Source organism: Artemia franciscana, chromosome 17, assembly GCF_032884065.1.
Source record: "Artemia franciscana chromosome 17, ASM3288406v1, whole genome shotgun sequence".
Taxonomy (NCBI): Eukaryota; Metazoa; Arthropoda; class Branchiopoda; order Anostraca; family Artemiidae; genus Artemia; species Artemia franciscana.
Genome location: NC_088879.1, coordinates 1,361,663 through 1,384,455, shown reverse-complemented (window position 1 = coordinate 1,384,455; position 22,793 = coordinate 1,361,663). Strand labels below are relative to the sequence as shown.

General features: G+C 35.3%; 1 protein-coding gene across 1 annotated transcript in view; it reads right to left on the bottom strand.

The window, feature by feature from the left end:
* The window catches only part of LOC136037675 (uncharacterized), a 35,214-nt gene extending 21,502 nt beyond the window's left edge, over positions 1–13,712 (bottom strand). Inside the window, exons 1-2 of the mRNA XM_065720416.1 lie at positions 13,153–13,712; positions 2,489–2,598 (exon numbers count right to left, since the gene is read on the bottom strand). Of these exons, the coding sequence (XP_065576488.1) occupies positions 2,489–2,598; positions 13,153–13,647 (605 nt within the window). The 5' untranslated portion in view covers positions 13,648–13,712. The remainder of the gene's footprint in view (positions 1–2,488; positions 2,599–13,152) is intronic.
* Positions 13,713–22,793: the final 9,081 nt, after the last annotated feature.

The following is a 22,793-nucleotide window of genomic DNA, read 5'->3' as shown; positions in this document are numbered from 1 at the left end:
AGAAAATAATTTGCACTTTGCTGAAAAAAAAACATTTTAAAAATTCTATAGTTTACTTTAATAAACCAAAAAAGTATTCACAATTTAAGCAATAAATATCAGCAGAGGTATATCAAACTGACACTGCACATTCATTTATATTCTTTTTTCGGTAAACTGTAAATTATGTTCTGGTCTTCAAAAGGCATGGGATTTTCAGCCCTACTCTATTCATTTTTTATTCATTTAATTTCTCTATTATCTATTAATTTCTACTCATTTTGAGTTTCACTATTGTAATTTTTGTTCGTTTTAGGTTTTATTTATTTATTTACTGGTGATTGGTGGCAGTTTTACACATGGAAAATTTTTCTGACTTTATTTTTAATCGCTTTTGGTTTAATGAAGCTATTTTCTTTTCTTTTAAAGCTTATTTTATAGAGGAATTTTTGTAAATGAATAACAAGAAAACCAGAAGTCCTAAGATACCCTTTTTTTTGTTAATGATGGTTGGAATCGTCACTTCAATGATAACAAGCGGGGAATGGTCGCTAACAAAAGAATAAAACTCGTTGATAGCAGCCTCGGAGGTGAAATGAGAATTTCAAGAAGGAAAAAGAATGAGATAAATCAGAGGATATAAAAGAGAATATCTGGTAGAAGACCTTAGAGTAGAAATATACGAAACAAATTTCTTTGTCATTGCTCTCTAAGAGCTTGGAAGTATTTGCAAAGATAGATATAGGTGTACAATTCAATTTAAAATGGCCAAAAATCTCCTTTCGTTACTAGAATGATAATAGTTGATATTTCGAAGAGTTGTAGAAAGAAACATATTAAAAGATACAGATAAAAAGATAAGATAAAGAACAGATATAGGTATTAAAAGGTATAGAAAAGTATGCACTAAAATCAAAGAAATAAAGAAGAAATTTCTTTTTAGAAGTGAATTGGAAAACCATAAGTCAACAGAGTGGATACATTACATGATAAATAAATAAATGAATGATAATTACTGATAATGAATGATAATGAATGATAATAAATAAATAAATGATAAATTACATGATGATAAATAAAATTTTACTCATGAGAAAGGAATAAAAAAATCGCAAGACTCGGGGAAATTAGCGATTACCCTCTTTGAAGCTTTAGCGGTAAAATATAATTAGAAAAAGAGGCGTCGAGGGCGTAGGGGCCTCAAAAGACTTGAATAAAAAGACTGAGTCACCTTGCAATGTCGGATAAAAGAGGGACTTTAATTGCCTCCTAACATTGATTTGCTCGAAACTGAAGTTGAAGCCTAACTTTGATTATGTTGGAAACTGAAGTAGAAGCCTAACATTGATTTTCTTGAAACTGAAGTTGAAGCCTAGCATTGATTTGCTTGAAACTGAAGTTGAAGCCTAACATTGATTTACTCGAAAGTGAAGTTGAAGCCTAACATTGATTTGCTCGAAACTGCAGTTGAAACCTAACATTGATTTGCTCAAAATTCAAATTCAAGCCTAACATTAATTTGCTCAAAACTGAAGTTTAAGCTCGGAACTCCACCTCAATATACAATTTTGCAAGCAAAATGCAGCTCTTTGCAGTTACTACCAAGTTTGGTCAACATCTGACAATTCTTTCTGCAAATCTGTAATGAAAAGATTTTTAGAATCTCATCCACTTCCAATAAGAGGTTGGATTGCGCCCAGACGCCTAAAACACGACTAAAGTATAGGTTTTAACTATCTATCAAGTTTGGTTGAAATAAAAACACCATTTTTGTAAATGCACAAAAATTAGAATTTTCTAGAAAACCTTCTTCCTCCCACTATCTATGAGTAATATAACAGCTGAACTTAAGTTAGTCTATTTTTAGGCCTTTGGCATTTTAGAAAGTCTGATGATAATCAAAAAATTCGTTAAACTAAGATCAGAATTAGGAACGGTTACACTGAATTCTCTAGAATAATTTCTTTAAAATTTACAGTGCACACAATTTTCAATCTCAAACCTCGAGGAAATGGTTTTTTTTAGATACACATCTACGTCGTTGTATAATCCTAAAGAAGTTTGCTTTTGGAATTCGGATTGCTACTTGTTTATGACATTTCATAGGACAAAAATGTATGTTCTTTCCATAATAATCAGAAAATTCATCAGCTTTAAAGCTTCTTTTCTCCGTTTTTCAGAATTATGATATTGACTTCTTTCTAGCAAAAAGTTCTCTGTTATTACCGAAGTGCGGACAACTGATCATCATAAACTACCAAACAAAAACAAAAATGAAAAAAGAAGTGTTGCTTAAGAAAACAATTGAAGAAAACCTTAAAGAAACAGAAAAAAAGTTTGGAACAAAAGAATGGTAAGGTAATAAAATTACTACCTAAATGTAATCTACTTTTGGTTCTAGGCCCCTCCACAGGTGCGTCACCAAAAATTGGATTGGTCGACACGTTTATACATTATCATATAAATTTATGCTTTATTTAGGGAAGAAAACGAAGAAGACATAACTTACGGTTCAGTAGGTTTAGGTGGCTCTGTGGGGACTATGGAAGAATCGTACACAACAATGCTGTCAATTGTGATTCTGTTCTCCTGTGTTATGTTACGTCCCTGTACACAAATCTGAAACATAAGAGGTTTCACCAACTATATCAAGAGCTGTGATAAATCATATGCCCATCAGTTTACCTCTGGGGGTCTACAATATAACCAAAACTAGAAAAATATAAATGAAAAGAAATTGTAGCACACTTTGGGGAAAGTAGCATCCCCTCCATGGTTTCTGCGCCAGTCATAGGGGACAAAATATTGGAGTTACTATTCCCTCAAGACGTTATTACGCGCACTTGGGTCTCACACAATACTATAGTGCACCTATATCTGTATAAAACACCTGTATGTTGCGTTCCATAGGAAGTTTTTCAAGGCAGCCATAATAAGGCTTTTAGAGACACAGATAGGAGGCCTTTTAAACTGGCCTATAGGAGGTTTTTAAAGGCAGCCAAAGGAATTTTTTTAAAGGCAGCCATAGCAAAGTTTTTAAACCGGCCCATAGGAGGGTTTTAAGCCGGCCCACAGGATGTTTTTAAAGGCAGCAATGGGAAGTTTTTCAAAACACACATAGGAGCGTTTTTGACCCGGCTCATAGGATGTTTTTAAAGGCAGCCATAGAAGGTTTTCAAAGGCAACCACAGGAATGTTTTCAAACCAGCCCACCTTAAAGTTTTCAAAGGCAGCCATTGGAAGGTTTCAAAGGCAGCCATAGGAAGGTTTTCAAGAACACATACAGCAATACTTTTAAATGTAGCCATAGGATGGTTTTTAAAGACACATATGGGAGGGTTTTTAAACCGACCCATAGGAAGGTTTCTAAAGACAGCCCTAGGAAGGTTTTTAAAGACACCTTTTGGAATACTTTTAAAGGCACCCATAAGATGGCTTATCAAAAGCACCCTCTAAATCATGATTTCTTTGGTTGTTACGTAATAGTTGTTGTTAGAGTACTCTAGTCAAGCTCAAAAGTCCCAGTTATAAATTTTTTTTATCGTAACCCAATATTCTCATGATTCACACGCATATAGCCCTTTGCTTTCTGCAAAACAAAGGATTTCTCCTTTTTCTTCCAGACCTTTGTTAAGACGTTTCAAGACATTTCAAGATGTTTTTAAGAACCTTTTTCTTCAAGAAGTTTTTTTTTCAAGATTTCTTTGCTGGTTATAAAATAAGAGTTTACAATGTTAAGGATGACTTATTCTCACATGATATGTTAGAGGTCATGGTCCACCGGTCAAGTCGGGAATCCCTGGTTGTAAATTGGGGTAGTAAAAACATAGGGTGTTATGCACGTATGCCTGCATGTTATGCAATAGGAGATTGTATACCTAGCCCCATAATAATCCACGTACAGGGAGAAAATCAAGTATTGAATAATTGGGTAAATTTAACGCACATCTGCTCCTTACAATATTATTAATTATCGAACGTGACCTAGACAAGTTATCTTGCGTAGCAGACGATACATAGTATTGCCCTTAGATATTTCATTACGTAGATTATTAAGTATTGAAGATTAATCCTGGAACAACAAATCTAATAAATACAAACTTTTATTGTTCATAAATGTTCTACTATAAAAAAAATTAAACTATGAAATCACATAAAAAGTAATTAAAACTGAACAAACAGAAAACAAAATGTGAATCGATAGGGGTTTTAGGAAAATTTGAATGACCTAGATGTGGGAACAAAACCTGTGAAATTATTGCTGAAACTATTTCATGGTGTTTGAATAGTATGGTGGTAAGAAATTGGGAGGGTGTGTATTATCTAGGGTTAGGAACGTAGTATAGAAAAAAGGGTTTGAAGTCAATAAAAGGAAGCTCCTCGAAACGTATGGAGATAAGAAGTTGGCATAGGGGTGTGGTCAAATCTGAATAATTCAAGTTAAGGAGCATTATACAGGAAAATGTGATTTGAAATTAATAAAAGGCAGGTTTTGAAAGGTATAGTGGTAAAAAATTGGTATGGGGGTGTGCACAAATTTAAATTATCAAGGCTTAGGAACGTAGCATGAAAAAAAATGATTTGAAATCAATAAATGGAAACCTTTCGAAAATTATTGCTATAAGAGGTTGGCCTAGGGTTGTGCACAAATCTGAATAATTTAAATTTAGGAGCCTAATACGGAAAAAAGTACTTGGAAATTAATAAAAAGAAGGCTTTTGAAAAGTATAGTGGTAAAAATAGGTATGAAGGAGTACGCAAAACTAAATTATCTAAGTTTAGAAACGCAGTATTGAAAAAAGTGGTTTGAAACCAATCAATAGAAGACTTTCAGAAAGTATGGTGATAGTAATTTGAAAGGTAGGTGTGCTTAAAAATCTGAATAATTTAAGTTAAGGAGCGGAATACGGAAAAAATGCTTTGAAATTAATAAAAGGAAGGCTTTTGGAAAGTAAAGCGGTAAAAAATTGGTATGGGAGTGTAGTCAAATGTAAATTATCAAAGTTTATGAACGTATGGAAAAAAGTGGTTTGAAATATATAAAAGTAAACCTTTCGAAAAGTATATCAGAAATTGGCATAAGGGGGTGCGCATATTTGAATAATTTAAGTTTAGGAGCATAATACGGGAAAATTTCTTTAGAAATAAAAAATGATAATAATATAGTAATAAATATAATAATAACAGAAATAATAAAAGGAAGGCTTTGCTATGGTATGGGGAAAAAATTGGTATGAGGGTGTACACAAATCTGATATATCTAGTTGTGTTTTTGTGTGTTTTTTGTCTTTCTCCCACCGTACCTGTATGAATGAGAGTCAGTTAGAGTTAGAATGTTTCTGTGTCTGTCTTTGTTTTTTTTTGTGCGTCTGACTCTGTGCGTTGGGGTGTCTGACTTTGTGTTTTTGTTCGTGTTTTATTCTCTCTCTCACCGTGCCTGTGTGACTGAGTGTCTGTTAGCATGTCTCTGTGTCTGTATTTATGTTTTGTTTTAAATCTGATTCTGTTTGTTTCTGTGTCTGACTTTGTATTTTTGCGTGTGTTTTTTGTCTCTCTTCCACCGTGCTTGTGTGGTTGATCGTGTGTTTGCGTGTATCTGCGCCTTTTTTATGTTTTATATGTCTGACTCTGTGTGTTTGTGTTCTTAGTTTCTGTATTTTTGTGTATTTTTTTGTCCCCCCCCCCATGCCTGTGTGCCTGAGCGCATGTTTTCAGATCTCTGTGTCTGTCTTTGTGTTTTTGTGTGCCGGACTGTTTTTTCTGGTTTTTGTTTTGAAACTGTACTTTCATGTGTTTTTCGTCTCCCTCCCACCATGCTGTCTGCGTCTGTTTGCATGTCTCTGTGTCTGTATTTGTGTTTTTTTTGTGTTGTTTTTTTTGTTTGAATTTATAATTTTGTGTTTATTCTCTCCCTTCAGCCATGCCTGTCTAACTGAGCGTCTGTTTGTATGGCTCTATGTCTGTCCTTGTGCTTATGTGTGTCTGACTCGGTGTTTTGAGTGTTTGTGTGCCACTTTGTGTTTTTACGGTTTTTTGTCTCTCTCTCGCGCCGTGTCTGCGCGACTGAGCGTCTGTTTGCATATCTTTGTGTCCGTCTTTGTTTATGTGTCTGACTCTGTGTGCTTGTGCGTCTGACCTCCTATTTTTTGTTTTCGTTTTTTGCCTCTCTTTCACCGTGCATGTGTGACTGGGCGTTTATTTACTTAACTCTGTGTATGTCTTTGTGTGTAATTGTGTCTGACTTTGTGGTTTTGTGTGTGTGTTTTTGCTTCTCTCACACCGTCTATGTGTTAGTGAGCGTCTGTTTTCATGTCTTTGTGTCTGTCCTTTGTTTTTTTTCGTGTCTAAACCTATGTGTTTATGTGTCTGAACTTGTTTTTATGTGCATGTTTTTGTCTTTCTCCCACCGTACTTATGTAGGTTAGCATATGTTTGCATGTATTTGTGTCTTTCTTTGTGTTTTTGTTTGTTTGTTGTTTTTGTGTTTGACTTTTTGATTTTGTGTGTTTTTTGTCTCTGTCCCACCGTGACTGTCTGAATGAGTGTCTGTTTGCATGTCTCTGTGTTTGTCTTTGTGTTTTTTTCAGTCTGACTCTGTGTGTTGGTATGGCTGGCTTTGTGTTTTTATGTGTTTTTTTTTCTCTCTTCCACCTTGGCTGTCTGACTGAGCGTCTGATGGGATGTCTCTGTGTCTGTCTTTGTATTTTTGTGTGTCTACTTTTTGTTTTAGTGTGTTTTTTATCTCTCTCTCTCACCGTGTCTGCGTGACTGAGCGTCTGTTTGCATCTCCCTGTGGCCGTCTTTGTATTTTTTATGTGTCTGATTCTGTGCGTTTTTTGTTTGTGCGTGTGAGTTCCTGTTTTTGTGCTCATTTTTTCTTCCGCACTTGTGTAGGTTAGCATATGTTTGCATGTCCGTTTGTCTGTCTTGGTGTTTTTGTTTGTCTTACTCTATGTTTTAATGCTTTGTGGGTTTTTCTTCTCTCTCCCACTGCGCCTGTGAGATTGGGCGTCTCTTTGCATGTCTCTGTGTCTGTCCTTTTTTGTGTGTCTGACTCTGTCTGTTTTTTTATGTGTGTCTTACGATTTGTTTTTGTGTCTGAAACAAAAATACGCCATTAGAAAAGCCAGAAAAAGTCAAAAAACCAGAACGAGACACTTAGAAGCTCCGATTTTGAACAACAAATAATCACCTTTGTGTATGTAAAGATTTGATGTGACTCCTTCCCCCTTTTTTATTCCCAGGGAGTATAAAGTCGAGCCAGTGTTCGTAAAATATTGGAAATAGGCTCAATTGAACGGAAGTCACAAAATCTAGTGCTATTTTCAGTAACAAAAGAGACCGAGTGAAAGCCAATTGGCATTTTCTGTCATTTTGTGATGGAAGATAATATTCTTCCTTAGGGTTTTAGAAATTCTAAAACCCTTAGAAATTTTTAGCTTAATATCCTTAACCATTGCTAAGATATTGCCGATATGCCCTTTTGACAGCCTGTGTGTGCATAGTTAATTTAAAACTTTGGCTCAACATCCACCCACGATGCCTTGAAAAATTCTACATAGTAACCTAAGTGGTTTTTGAGACACTGTAGGTACGCCCTTCTGACACCCTTGAATGCACACAGTGCCTATTGGTTTTTTTAGATGTTTCCAGTAGCATACCCAAAAAATTTCAGCGTAGTACCCTTAGCTGACAATCTGGACAAACACTATATATTTTGATTTAGTTGTATATCCCCCTCAACTTTCCCTGAAGGTTTCAACACAATACTCTCATCCTTTCCTGAGATTCTCCATCTATGCCATTTAGATAACAAAAATGGATTTAAAGTCTTTTGGTCTCGTTCGATAGTTGTAGCAGTAGCAGTATCATCAGTAGTTGTAAAAGTAGTAGTACCATTTGCAGTCGCAGCATTATTTGCGGTCGCAGTTAGAAAGAGCTCTCTTCAGTTTCTGAGATATTCCTCTATTCTATGTTGATAACAAGAATGCTGCGTAAATCTTTTGGTTTAGTTCAATAGTTGTGGTAGTAAAAGTAGCATTAGTAGTAGTAGAAATAGTGGTAGCATTTGCAGCCCCAGTTGGAAGCAGTTGCAGTCGCAAGCACAAAACTTCGAAAAGGGCTCATTTGACTGGAAAATTAAAGGACTAGTGCCCTTTTTAATAGTCGAAATTGATTGGAGTGCAAGTAACCCCCCTTCCACACCTATCATTTCACCAAACACATTCAATCAAAATTTTTAGATAACCATTTTATTCAGCGTAGTTAAATTATCCAGAAATTATGTCTTTGAGGATGACACCCCCACAGACCACAGGGCAAGGGTTGTAATTTATGTCCTGGGTGAAAAGTTTATACAGAAAGGGTGATCGGATAAGCTTCAGAAAGAGTTTATTAGATTGCTAATCAGAATTTCTAGTGCTATTTTTGAAATTCAGAGTGATCAGAGGTGAATACCCCCCCCCCCCACACACACACACACATACGCATACACATACCTTGTATTTTCCCAAAATGTATCATTCGTTGTCGTAGAAACATCAAAAAGAGCTCATTCTATTGAAAATTAAAAGAGGTGGTGCCCTTTTTATAAGTTAATCAAAATGGATTGGAGGGCAACTAAATCCCCTCCCAATTCCAACATTTCCCCAAACACATTCAATCAAAATTTTGAGATAGTAATTTTGTTAAACGTAATTGAAAGGTCCGGAAATGATGTCTTTGAGGATGACAACCCTCCCCTTACAGCCCTAAGGGCAAGGGTTATAAGTTATGCCATAGGGACATATAACGTATATATAGTAAGTGTGATCGTATAAACATTGGATGGGACTCATTTGATTGGTAATAAGAAGTTCTGGTGCATTTTTTAAGATTCAAAGTGATAAGAAGGTGAATATCCCTTACCCATACACCTCATATTTTCCCAAAATGTATCTGATAGAAATTGGCCGTTTGTTGTAAGAGAAACTTTGAAAACAGCTCATTTGATTGGAAATTGAAAGAGACAGTGCCCTTTATGATAATCGATTTGATTGGAGGGCAACTATAAGTATATATAGAAAGGGTGATCGTATAAACTTCGGAGGGGCCTTGTTGAATTGGTAATCAGAAGTTCTATGTCCTTTTAAAGATTCAGAGGGATCAGACGGTGGATGCCCCCCCCCCGTGCACAAACACCTCGTATTTTCTGTAAATGCATCAGATAGGAATTTTGATGTGGTCGTTTGTTATCGAATAAACTTTTAAAAGAGCTCATTCGATTGGGAATTGAAAGGGATAGTGCTCTTTTTAATAGTTGAAAGTGATTAGAGGGCAACTAGCCCTCTTCCATACCCACCATTTCCTCAAACACATTCAATAAAAAATTTTCGATAGCTATTTTGTTAAACGTAATTGAAAGGTTCGGAAATTATGTCTAAGGAAGGTGACAACTCCCTTACGGCTCTTAGGGCAAAGGTTGTAAGTTATGCCCAGGGGCATATAAGGTATATATAGAAAAGATGATCTTATAAACGTCTGAGGAGGCACATTTGATTGGTAATCAGAAGTTCTAGTGCTCTTTTTAAAATTCAGATTGATCGGAGGGCAGATATCTCCCTCCCAGACCTTTGTATTTTTCCGAAATGCATCCAATTTTAATTTCGAGATGGCCATTTTTTTGTCGTAGAAACTTCGAAAATAGCTCCTTAGATTGGAAATTGAAGGGACCAGTGCTCTTTTTAACAGTCGAAAATGATTGGAGGGCAATTAGCCCTCCTTCCACGCCCGCAATTTCCCCAAACAGATTTAATAAAATCTTAAGATAGCCAATTTTTAAAATAAATGGATAAATCTATTTATTTAGACAGTGAAAAAAATAGGTACAAAAGTCCAGATATTTTGGTCATATATACAGCTCCCGTTTTCAGTTGAAATAGTAAAATTGAAACTAGCATATTTATGCACAACAAAATAAATAGCTTTTTGGGACATTAAAAAAACAATGAACTTTTGGATTATTCACTACATTATTTCCAGAGAGAGTTCATTGACATATTTTCGACGTAACACCTTTCGTTAAGTGTTGTTTTCTTAGACCACCCTCCCGTTCAATGACAAACAAAAACACTCTCTAATGGAATAAATACTATTTATTTATTTACTATTAATACATATTTATACAAATTTTACACAGCACATTTATAGCATATTAAAGTGTTGCGTCAAAAATATGTCGTTTATATGGGGAAATGAGACCAACCCAGTAAAAAACTATAAACTCAACATTTGGTTTGCAATTAGAAGACACGGAAGTCTTTTCCAACTTCTTTGGAAATTTCTTTTACATTTGGGCAAAATTAAAGAAGGAAATTTACATCAAGACATTGAATAAATTTTGTCAATGAACTCTGAAAATAATCTAGCGACTAATCTAGAAGTTCATTATTTTGTGAATAACCTGAAAAGTTATTTATGTTGTTGTGTATAAATATGCTAGTTTCATTTTTATTAGTTTAGTATATCTACTGAAGACGGTCGCTGTATGTGTAATCCAAATATCCGGATATTTGTACATATTTTTTCACTGTCTTGATAAACGGATTTATCCCATTTGAAGGTTTATTCAATTGTCACAAAACGACAGTGTGGTCTAAGCAAACAATACCTAATTAAAAATGTTAAGTCTAAAATATATAGTTTAAAGCTTTAATAATTTTAATTTATGAAAGTAAAAAAAATTAAAACACTTTAAACGTATTTTGTTTATTTGAATCACACAATAAATAACCGATTTAAACTCAAAACGAGCAAACATTAATATGAGTAGGGCTGACAACCCCTATGCCTTTCTCAAGACCAGGACACAATTTGCACTTTTTAGAAAAAAAACATATAAAATGTTTTCACTTTGTTTTTACGTGTTTATAATGTTTTAACTAGATATTTGAAAGGAGAAGTCCATTGTACTCCAATTACAGCGCGAGATTCTGTTGCCCATCTTAAGAGTAACAAGAGATTGGAGGGCAAGCAGCCCTCCTCTCAAACCCATTCATTTTCCAAACGCATCAAGTCGAAACTTAAGCCCGAACAGGCATTTTGTTCAGCATAGTAGGACGGTCCTGCAAGTATATCTTTAGGGATATCATTCATGTCAGCCCCTACAATTATGCAATTGACCCAGTATGCTTTAAAACTAAATGTTGCTTTAAAATAAATCAAAATGCATTGCGTTAAATGGTTGCCAATAAGACACCTCAGCAATATATCGAGAACGACTGGGGGTATTAAGTTGAAACTTTTGGGGATACTACTACTACTATTTCTGCTCGTAAAGTTTAATTAAATAAAGAGGGTTTAAGATATTCTAGGTTGTCAAAGAGCATAGGTAAAATCTTTTGGGAATGCTATTAAGTTTTGTTTTTCAGGTAAACTTCAGAAGCTATAAAATTGAAAAAAAAAATAGTATTTGTTTCAGGATTAAAAATTGCTGAAAAAGTTTCTTCAACATACAAATAGCAACCTGTACTATGGATTGTTATAGAAGAAAGCTGTAAAGATTTGCATTTTTGTCATGAAAAAGACTATTTCAATAAAAAACGAACAGAAACAAATTTTAAAAAGACTTTTTCCACAAGAGAAGTTTTTCAAAGAGAAGTAGACCTCCATTAAGCCTGGAATGAGCAAAAATAAAGTCAAATAATCTTCCAAGCGTAAAACTACCACAAATTACAATAAATAAATAAATGAAACTCAAAACGAACAGAAATTACAATAAAAAGCCGACTCAAACTCAAAAACGAGCAAAAATTAAAATGAGTAGGGATTCGAACCCCTAAGCCTTTCTAAGACCAGAACACAATTTGTGCTTTACTGAAAACAAAATACGTTTGAAATATTTTCACCTTTTTTACTTTCAAAAATGAAAAATTATCAAAACCTTAACGATGAAATGTCTGTCATTTGACAGACATTTGTCAATTTGAATGACAATCCATGGTCATTTTTTTTTTTTCAGCAATGCGCAAATTGTATTCTGGTCTTAAGAATACATATGGGTTATTAGCCCTACTCCTTTTAATTTTTGCTCGTTTTGACTTTGACTCGGCTAATGATTCTAATATCTGTTTGCTTGAATTTTCTTTTTTTATCTATAGCAATTTGTGGTATTTTTACGGTTGGAAGATTATCTGACTTTATTTTGGCTCATTCTAGGCTTAATGGAACTCTTTACTTTCTTTGAAAAACTTGTGTTGTGAAATATTTTTTTCAAATTAACTTTAATAAAAATCATATTGAATTCTTTAGATTCTTTGGCTAAGTTCGACAAAGATTTTCGTGCAAGGTTTATTGTGCATATTTAGACAACAGCAACATAAAAGAAATAGCTAAAGTTAATTTCAATAAAACAAAGTTTTTTAAGGAAGTAAGCGGTGAACTTGAAACTTAAAACAAGCAAAAATTATTGTTTTGCAGGTTTTGCAGGATTATCTGAAAAACTAGTTGAATAATGGAACTCGTGATGTTTTCCAATATTTGCAGAATTGTAAGAATTTCCTAATCACGAGCACAAACACACATAAAATGTTTATACTACTTAATTAAAACTTTAGTATAAAGTAATAAAATCCTACTATGTCTTTTTCCTTATTTTTTTATATGTTTCTTTTGTAGAAATAATCCACTTGGTATTTGAGCAAGTAAATGACGTAAATGACAAATATATACAAAATGTCTACAAATATACAAATGTAGTAAATGACAAACATAAACAGGGAATGTTTCATTTGTTTCGGGGATGGGAGGAGGAGGACAAGAAGAAGGTTGTAAAGCTTGAAGAAAAAACACTTGTCCCTATATTTATAGCAAAAACCCGCCTTTATACATGGCTCGTTCATCACCTATATTTCGGAAGGACAGGGATAATACCTTCCAATGACAAAAGTGATCATATTTTTATCCCTGGGTGACAATGTCAGGTTTGAAAATGCCTTCTATTATTTGAGTTAGCCTTTTTAAGACCACCAAATTCAAATAAGACCTCTAAGTTCAAATTAAATTCAAACAAGAATCCTCAAGATGAAGTATTGTCATTTCCTAACAAAATATTACTATTTACAAAGAATAGTAATATATTATAATACGAAAAACCACACAAATTAAGATACATTAATCTAAGATTTTAAAACCTACCTTTCCATAGCTTTGGTCCAGGTTGGTTGCGATCACAGTAGCCTTGCCTCTTAGCCACATTTCAGAAATCGGAAACACAACCTCCTGTTCAAACCCAGGGTCGGCATGGTTACCTTCCTCATCAACATAAGAAACAAAAAGACTCGGTGATCCCTGCTTAAAACCATTAATCTCAGCAGTTACATAGGAGACTGTTGTAAAATCATAGTCCATGACGGTGTGTAAGTGGGCGTCGCCACTTGGTTCAGAGAAGCGCTTTTGAGCAGTTAGGACTCCTTGCCGTACTTCGATAGTTTCACTCTCTGGTTGCCAACTCCAATATCCCTTGTAAAGGTCTATGTCTGTGCTGGTAGTGAAATGTTCCCCTGGGCCATTATCAAATAACTCTGATATATCGATTACTGGCGGTACGGGGGAACCGGAGCCTTCATAATCTCGAAAAATTGGGTTTGAATGTACCAAAACAAGGAAGAGAAAAATTATGTAATACATCATCAAACACTAAATTATTACAGTGTTCTGTGAATAGTGCTATAACTATTGCATAGAAAACAAAAGTATTATCAATTTAGAACAGCAAGATAAAATATTATCAAGCTAAAATCTTATCTCTTAAACCAGTCATTCTTATATCATCTCTTAAAATATCCTTGACAGTATTAATCTTAACAAGATGATAATTTTGTCCTTGGAAAAAAATCACTAGCTTGAATTTAAAATACTTAATTATTAAATAGGTTACTTGTGCAATCAGTTGCGTAGTGTGGTGTATGTGGCCTGTTCAGAGAAGTTGAATTTAAAATACTTACTTATTTAATAGGTTACTTGTGCAATCAGTTGCATAGTGTGGTGTATGTGGCCTGTTCAGAGAAGTTTAATTTAAAATACTCAATTATTAAATAGGTTACTCTTGCAATCAGTTGCGTAGTGTGGTGTATGTGGCCTGTTCAGAGAAGTTGAATTTAAAATACTTACTTATTTAATAGGTTACTTGTGCAATAAGTTGTGTAGTGTGGTGTATGCGGCCTGTTCGGAGAAGTTTAATTTAAAATACTCAATTATTAGATAGGTTACTTGTGCAATCAGTTGCGTAGTGTGGTGTATATGGCCTGTTCAGAGAAGTTTAATTTAAAATACTCAATTATTAGATAGGTTTCTTGTGCAATCAGTTGCGTAGTGTGATGTATGTGGCCTGTTCAGAGAAGTTGAATTTAAAATACTTACTTATTTAATAGGTTACTTGTGCAATAAGTTGTGTAGTGTGGTGTATGTGGCTTGTTCAGAGAAGTTGAATTTAAAATACTTACTTATTTAATAGGTTACTTGTGCAATCAGTGGCGTAGTGTGGTGTATGTGGCCTGTTCAGAGAAGTTTAATTTAAAATAATCAATTATTAGATAGGTTACTTGTGCAATCAGTTGCGTAGTGTGATGTATGTGGCCTGTTCAGAGAAGTTGAACTTAAAATACTTACTTATTTAATAGGTTACTTGTGCAATCAGTTGCGTAGTGTGGTGTATATGGCCTGTCCAGAGAAGTTGAATTTAAAATACTTACTTATTTAATAGGTTACTTGTGCAATCAGTTGCGTAGTGTGTGGTGTATGTGGCCTGTTCAGAGAAGTTTAATTTAAAATGGAGAATAATTAGACAGGTTTCTTGTGCAATCAGTTGCGTAGTGTGGTGTATGTGGCTTGTTCAGAGAAGTTGAATTTAAAATGCTTACTTATTTAATAGGTTACTTGTGCAATCGGTAGCATAGTGTGGTGTATGTGGCCTGCTCAGAGAAGCGTCCAAATCTGGACAGATAAAAGAAGAATAGCTAATAATGTCGTTTTTTTTTAATTTTAAGCCCAATTTCAATTTTAGTGCTTTTGTGATTAATTCCATCGCTCACAGTACTAAAAAAAGAACCTCTACCTTTTTCGATTATTTTTTCTATTATTTGACAGTGTGTTAATCAATGATTGAATAAATAAAATGTAAATTTTAGTCACACAAGTACTTATTCTTGTAAATCCTCGTATGTCTTTGCAACAAACTGGTATAATATGTCACTTTTAGTTAAGAGAGGAAAATCTAGCTGCCTAATGACGGGGTATTACCGATGATAAGCTGATCGAATGTTTCGTTGATCTTCTGCCTTTTCTTTTTATTCTTTTCTTCGTATTTCATTCATGTATTTGTTTCTTTGTATTTCTTTTTTTTTATTTTCATAGTATTTCTTTTCTTTTGAATGCATAGTACAATAATGTGATTGTTATACAGTTGTAGTTGCATGAAACTAGTCCTTGGAAAAACTCAGGGCAACTCTATTGCAGGAAATTTTTTTTTTTTTTTTACAGATCCTCAATACCGAGACTCAAAAAAATATTCTAATTTTCAAAATTCCTTTTTAATCATTAATTGTGGCAAAAGATTCTATTAAATAGCTCAATGCTTCATTACAATATAGTCTTAGTAGCTTCAAAGGCAGTATGTTGCACATCAAAGATTTGACAGGATAGCGGACAACTGAGAATTTTTAGGGGTTTCAGTTACGGCAAAATTGACTCTGATACTGGAAGTTCTCTTTCCCACCTATTTATGTAAACTAGGAAAAGAGAATTTGACTTACTTAGGAAATTGAAAAAAATCCTACATATTTTGAGAGCCAAAAAAGATAGTAAAGAAGAAATTCAACTTCAAAATAGACATTATTTTTGTTTGAGTGGCACCAATTTGTGGGGGAGCTATTGGGGTCCTTGACTCCCCCTCCCTAGATTTAAAAAACTCTTTGTTAAATATTTTTACTGATAACCCCCTGCACGCGTGGGGAGATTTTACCACCGTCCCACAAGTATTTTCATGAATTGCCATGACTTTGAGGCGGGTTTTAAGTAGCAAGGGAAATAGTACTATTATGACACACATAGCCACTACTCTTCTCGTCCATGCCTTTGATCATTAAGAAGTGTAAAGGCGATTCCCTCGAGACACAGGTGTTGCTAATTTTCTTCAAGATGCAGATACAAGTTACGTAATAAGGGATGTTTTCTTCCTATTGCAGGGGCTTGTTAAGTTATGGGGAATATTTTTTCTTTTTTTTTTGATAAGTATTTAACAATCTAAGGATGTAGGGAAAAAACCTTCAGGGCCCACCAATTAAGATACAAACGCAAGCGGTACGTAATATTTTTTTCTTTGATTGCTAGTTACTTAAAAACCTCCAGGACTCACCAGTGGGGAGCCTTCAAGGCGTTGTGGCCCATCAGCCAATTCGGACGGGCCCTAGTAACCACTTCCAATGCGGGTACTAGCAAGCAAATCAACGGATTCTAGGAACCCATTCCGACAGGAGCACTAACGAGCAATTCGACCGAGGCCCTAGCATCCAATTTTAACGAGGGTCCTAGTAACCAATCGCAACGGGGACCCTAACGAGCAATTGGATTGGGACCCTAGCAACCAATTGCAGTTGGGGTCGCTGGTCAAATGAGGATGAGGATATCCTGTGTGGAACTGAGAATGACGTAATCTTGCGTAGCGTGCCAGAACTCAGTACCCACTAGGTTATGAGGAAAATCCCCGGTTAGCTGAGGACGGCGCAAACGTGAGATATTACGTAATACTTTAGGAGATGTTTTTGTTTTCTTCAAATATATTTTTTTAAAGAGTTTCATTATTTCGTCATCAAAAATTTTGTCCATTGTAGGGATCCAATGAAAGACCAAAGATTTTCCAATAGAATGATGCCTAATCACTTGTGCCAAGAAAACCTTCCAAATTTTTTGATTTAGGAAATAATTTCTGGTGAATATGATTCGATGAAGCTATGGATTGCATGTTTCTTACTACCGGGATAATTTACATGCGGGAGAAAATTAATTACGGAAAATTGGTTATATGGTTACGTTGGTCACACCTGTTTGTTAAGTTATGGCTTAGAAGGTATTATCAGGGAGTATTGTAGATTGTTCTTAGTACATTTCTTTAGTAACAGATTCTTTTACTATATTGGACCTTTAATGCGTTAACAGGTGAAATAAAACCAAGAGTATCCTCATGGCTAGATTATGGTAGACCTTTATATACGGTCAAAAGCTTAGCTTTTCCTCTTTACTAGACAGAATTTCACACATCTACTGGGGGAAATCTTGAACAACCATACCTATTTACATTGGCTGCAAGATGCATAAATTGCATCAGTGACCCTTTTTCTTACTCCTTTCAAGTAGTGGTTTCATACATTTTCCCCTGAAAAATTGAAAAACTTTGAAAACATGCAAAAATTAGCTTCTAAAAACAGAACAACCCCCTTTTTGGATTTCAGATATTGCTTTTCAGTTTTAACGTCACTCCTTATCCTTAGCAAAACATTTGATCTCTTGCAGTATGTTTCGCGTTTAATTTTATATTTTTTTATCGTAGAAAAAGAACAAAAATTTAAAAACATTTCTTGAATGAACTTTCCCTTTATTTCCAGTGATTTAATTAAAACTGGCTGACACATAGTAGCCTCTGGCACAAACTGTCATTCCTAAGGCATTTTTCAGATATTTTCTTGTTAAAAATATGCTTTAAATGCATTTGTTTGTTTTTCTACAAGATACTCCCAACTTGATGCACCATGTCAATTCACGCCACCGTGGCACACTGTCACTTTTTTATTGACTTTAGAGAAGGAAATAGGTATTGTCTTTTTTATAATCTGAAGTATAAAATTTTTTGTGGAGGTTGGTTTTAATTTCTTCATAAAAATCCTGAGTCAGAATATCATAAATAAATCTATCCGTATTCATACAATATAAGTAAATGCTTTCACTATATTTTGGTCTCAAGTGTTCACAATTATATTCATATATCAGTAACTTAGATAACTCTAATGCAGCAAACTCAATATAATTAGGTTTATCTAGTTTTTTTTTACTTGGCCACTGTGGCTACCGAGAAATTCTCGCTAGAGATTAATTCCGATCTAAAGTTAATTTTTTCAGTTATTTTTTTGTGAAGTTTGATTTAAAATCGAATAACTGTGAGCATCAAGTCATGGCTAGAATCTATAGTTTTCCAATTGTTTGGTAAAAGGACACGGGTAAAGGGCGGGAGTAAGTATGCCCCTCTTATTGGACCAATACTTGATTGTTATCTTTTAGTATGACACGCCCGCCTAGAGTCTAAGGCAGGTTGACCAAGGATTTAAAATTGACATAGAACCATTAGATTAACTGGAATTCGAAGTAAACAAGGCAAGCCTACCTACGGTCTTAGGCAGGCTACGTAAACGCGTTTTACGTACGCGTTTGTTTTAAGTTTCACACACACACACACAAACACACGCACACACACACACACACACACGTACACACCCACACACTTACACACACCTACACACACATACACACACACACACACACACACACACACAAACACACACACACACACACTCACACACACACACACACATACACATGTACACACCCACACACACACGCACACACACACACACACACACACACACACACACACACACACACACACACACACACACACACACACACACACACACACACACACACACACACACACACACACACACACGTACACACACACACACATACACACACACACACACACACGTGTGTGTGTTACATATTATAAAAGCTACACGGGTTTGCCTTTAACTAAATGTCATTTTTTACCAATTCACTAACAAGATGTATGATAGAAAAATTGCATTCGTTAATCCTGATGTTGATTGTTATTTTGCTACTCTTGGCTCAAGACAAAAGGACTTTGGAATGGACTGTTAGAAAGATCTTTGATCAATGTCGGGCTATGGTCTTGGCAGTTGGTTTTCTAAGTTGTTTCGCTCTGCACTACTCTTGGCTAAAAAATATACTGTATCGGCTGCGACGGGTTTTGCAACCTCTACACTACAAGATTTGGGGCTTTAGCGAGGATTTTTAGAGAAGTGTTTCGGAAAATCTTAGGTCTAGCACACCAACCCTTGGCTAAAGATTGAAATCTTGACAAATGGGGAAAAGTTTTAAAAGGTCTAGAAACCTTGTATCACTCATCAGTTTCTACTCAGGTCAGAAATTAAAAACATCCCTCCTGTCAAAGAAGAAGAAACCAAGCAATAAAAATTGTTTTCAAAAAATATTTCTTTTTCTAGACTGAAATGGCATATCTACTACACAAGGAACCCCATTCATCAATCACTTCATCTTTAAATCTCTTCAATGCAGAAAATGTTGATGTAAATGTGGAACATAATTGCTACGAACAATTCTACTCAAAACAACCAATCTGAAAATATTCATTTTCAGAGTAAAGTTCAGGTGCTCAATCAGGGGTGGGGACCCATATCTTAGATGCTTTGCACATAAGCAATGAATAGCATGAAAGATTTTGTTTCGTAGCTTAGGAATGCACTCAGTAACCTCAGATCTAGAAAAAATAAAACTGATATTATCAATTGATTGGCCTAAGCAACCATCAAGCTCCGTTTCATATTTATTTGATAATAATTGATCAGGCTCTGAAAACTCACTTTTAAAGTAACCATATGGCTGGTCACTGGCAGTTTTGACAGCATTATAGGCTTTTGAATTATCCCTTTTTAGTACTTTCCAAACGAAATTAGGATCACTTCTGGTTTTACTTGATGGTTCAGCTACTGATTTAGCCTGGTGATGCCTAAGCACTTTCGCAAAACGTCGCATTATTTTCAGACAAATTTCACTTACCAAACCTTGTAGTGGCATACCAAACTCCTTCCAGATACGAAACCACAATTTCGATATAGCACAAGAATCAACGAGATCAGGGTTACCTGACCAACCATCTTTCTCAGTTTCGAGACGTACTTTTCGTATGGGTACACTAGCACGTTCGGCAGCGCGTAGAGCGTGAACGATCTCAGCACAGTAAATATTCAGTAATGTTTGCTTCCCGGCCAAGATTAATAATTTTTTTTGAAAGTAGATGAAACGGCACTTTGATATTTTCCAAAGAAAAAACCCCAACAGCCCGGAACCTAAAAAAAACTAAACAAGCCCAGGCAGTGGTTTCATGCCATTTACTATCATTGTCTGAACTTGGATCACTCGGTGGAATAAGTTGAACAGGGAATATGTTACTGATAGGCATATGTTCTGAGTTTTCAAAAGTGAATATAAGTGAGGATCCGCAGTTTTTTTTTACATTCGAAGAGCACATGGAAAAGTCCAGAGAAGAGGTACTGCAAGAGTTGTGGATATATGTAAAACCTTGAACATTTTTGACCACCACTAGCTGAGGGCACATACTATTCAGAATGTTTGCACGACTGCTACTGTCGTCAAAAAGATTACAGTTCATATTACCAGCAAGGACTGATACTAGGTTTTGCATTTCACAATTAGACCCAAAGAAACTGACTAAGGAGCAAGCTTGATCAAATTGTCTTTCTGATGTAGCATAATGGTAATCGGTGGGTAAATACACTGAGACCACCACGTGATTCTGAATTTTGACTGCCGAAAGATAATCACAGTCGCAAGTCTTCGGGCATGAGGACACTTGCAGCAAGAGCAGGAGTGTCTTCACTCGACCGACCACCCCGGGGTGCCTATCGGCCTGACTTATTACGGCAGTAGAAGCAATCGTGCTTAACAAACTTGTCACATTGAGTTTGGACTATGGATAATTTCACTGAGAGGCCTACATTAATATTCCATGACGTAACGCGTAGATCAGAGTTCATTTTAGGGGATTAACAAGCTTCCGTGTGACAGGGCATTTGCAACTGGCACAAGGGTGGTCAGTCAGGTTGCAAAGCGCACACTGCATTTTATTTTGAGGGGGGGTCCAGCCTATTCGAATTTCCATTCCACGCTCAGCGAGAACATCGAGGAAGAACTTTGCAGTACAGATATGCTCATACTCGATTATCACTGACGAAGAAATGGCTGCTAATAAGTCTTCGAAACGAGAAAACCTAATATTGCAGGACCTAGTTGTGCCGATACGGGAAACTTTGGTACAGTTAGTTATCGTGTTCTGTAATTGACCCTCAGTAACACTGTCAGGAATGAAACAAGCAATTCGATAATACACTGGAACTTTTAGCGATTCGTCTTTAGATTTGGTAGCATCAGCTACAGCAGTAGCTTCATTTTTATCACTTACTGCGAGGTGCCAAGTATCTTTTCCCGGTCAAAGCTCAGTTATCACCGACTTTTAGCTACCACACAAGCTATCAATAGAAGTTTTGCGGTCCTTGGATCGTCCAGCTCTTTAGGTGGATTCTTTAATATAACGGTAAAAGAGGGTTTGGATGACTGTGTGGGGGCTCGAGACAAAGAAGGTAACGAGTTGCGTTTCGAATAGACATAATTATCAAATTCAAGACATAGTTCATTAGCTTTACAAATAAATTTAGTACTTGATTCCTCTGCGACAAATGGTACTTGGTCAGGCACGTACAGCACAAAACGTGGTAGTGCTATTTACATTCCATCCCACTTTTCAAGAATTTTAAGCATGTCCTGACAGTTATCTGTAGCTTTCTGTCGGTCACATGCGCGATTTTTGCAGTTTGCAAATTAAACAATATTTGCTTTGCTTCCAATTGCAAATCATTGCTAAATAAATCGGCACCAGTTTTCACAATATCAGGGTGAACATTCCCCACAGCCCTGGCACAGAATTAAAAGTTCAATACATACACACACACACACACACACATATATATATATATATATATATATATATATATATATATATATATATATATATATATATATATATATATATATATATATATAACAAGTATCAATGTTATGTTTACCCAAAATTCTTTTAAGCATCTTCCCCAAAGTAGGTACATAAGGTGAAGAAATGAAAAAAGAGAAAACTCCAAACGAGACGACGGCCAGTAGAATTAAAAGACTAAAACAACGCGGATATTTCGCCTGTATAAAACAAGGCGTCTTCAGCACAAGATATTGGACTTACCGAAACGTTTCATTTCTTTACCTTATGTACCTACTTTGGGGGAGATGCTTAAAAGAATTTTGGGTAAACATAACATTGATACTCGTTTCCAGTCAGTGAGACCATTAGGTAGTTTTCTTAATTCTGGGAAGGATTTAACCCGGGGGGATTTAGTTAGTGGGGTATATAAAATTCCTTGTTCCTGTGGAAAGTTTTATATTGGTAGAACTCACCAACAATTTACTGAAAGATTTATTGAGCATCGCTACTCAATAGAAAAAACCCTACAACTAAGAAAGCCTCCCGAAACTTTTGTTTCGGCTCTAGCTGAACACACATTCTTTTATCCTGAACATTTTATACAATTTGATGAGGCTACAGCTATTTCTAATGATAGAGGTTTTTCTCAGTGGGCGAGGGAGGCTATAGAAATTAAAAAACATATATTTGCTAATATTTCAATAAACAGAGACACAGGGAATTTAAATATTGACCCAATATATGATATTCTTTTAAAAAATGAACCAATAGTCGATGGGGGAATTAAAATTTTACACAATCACCAGGGGACAAGATTACCCACTAGACCAAAAAGAGTTGCTTCAATGTTAGCTTACAAAAGGATTATTTCGCAACAGAATAATTAACTAAGTTTCAATTTTCATAAATTCTCCTCAGTTGC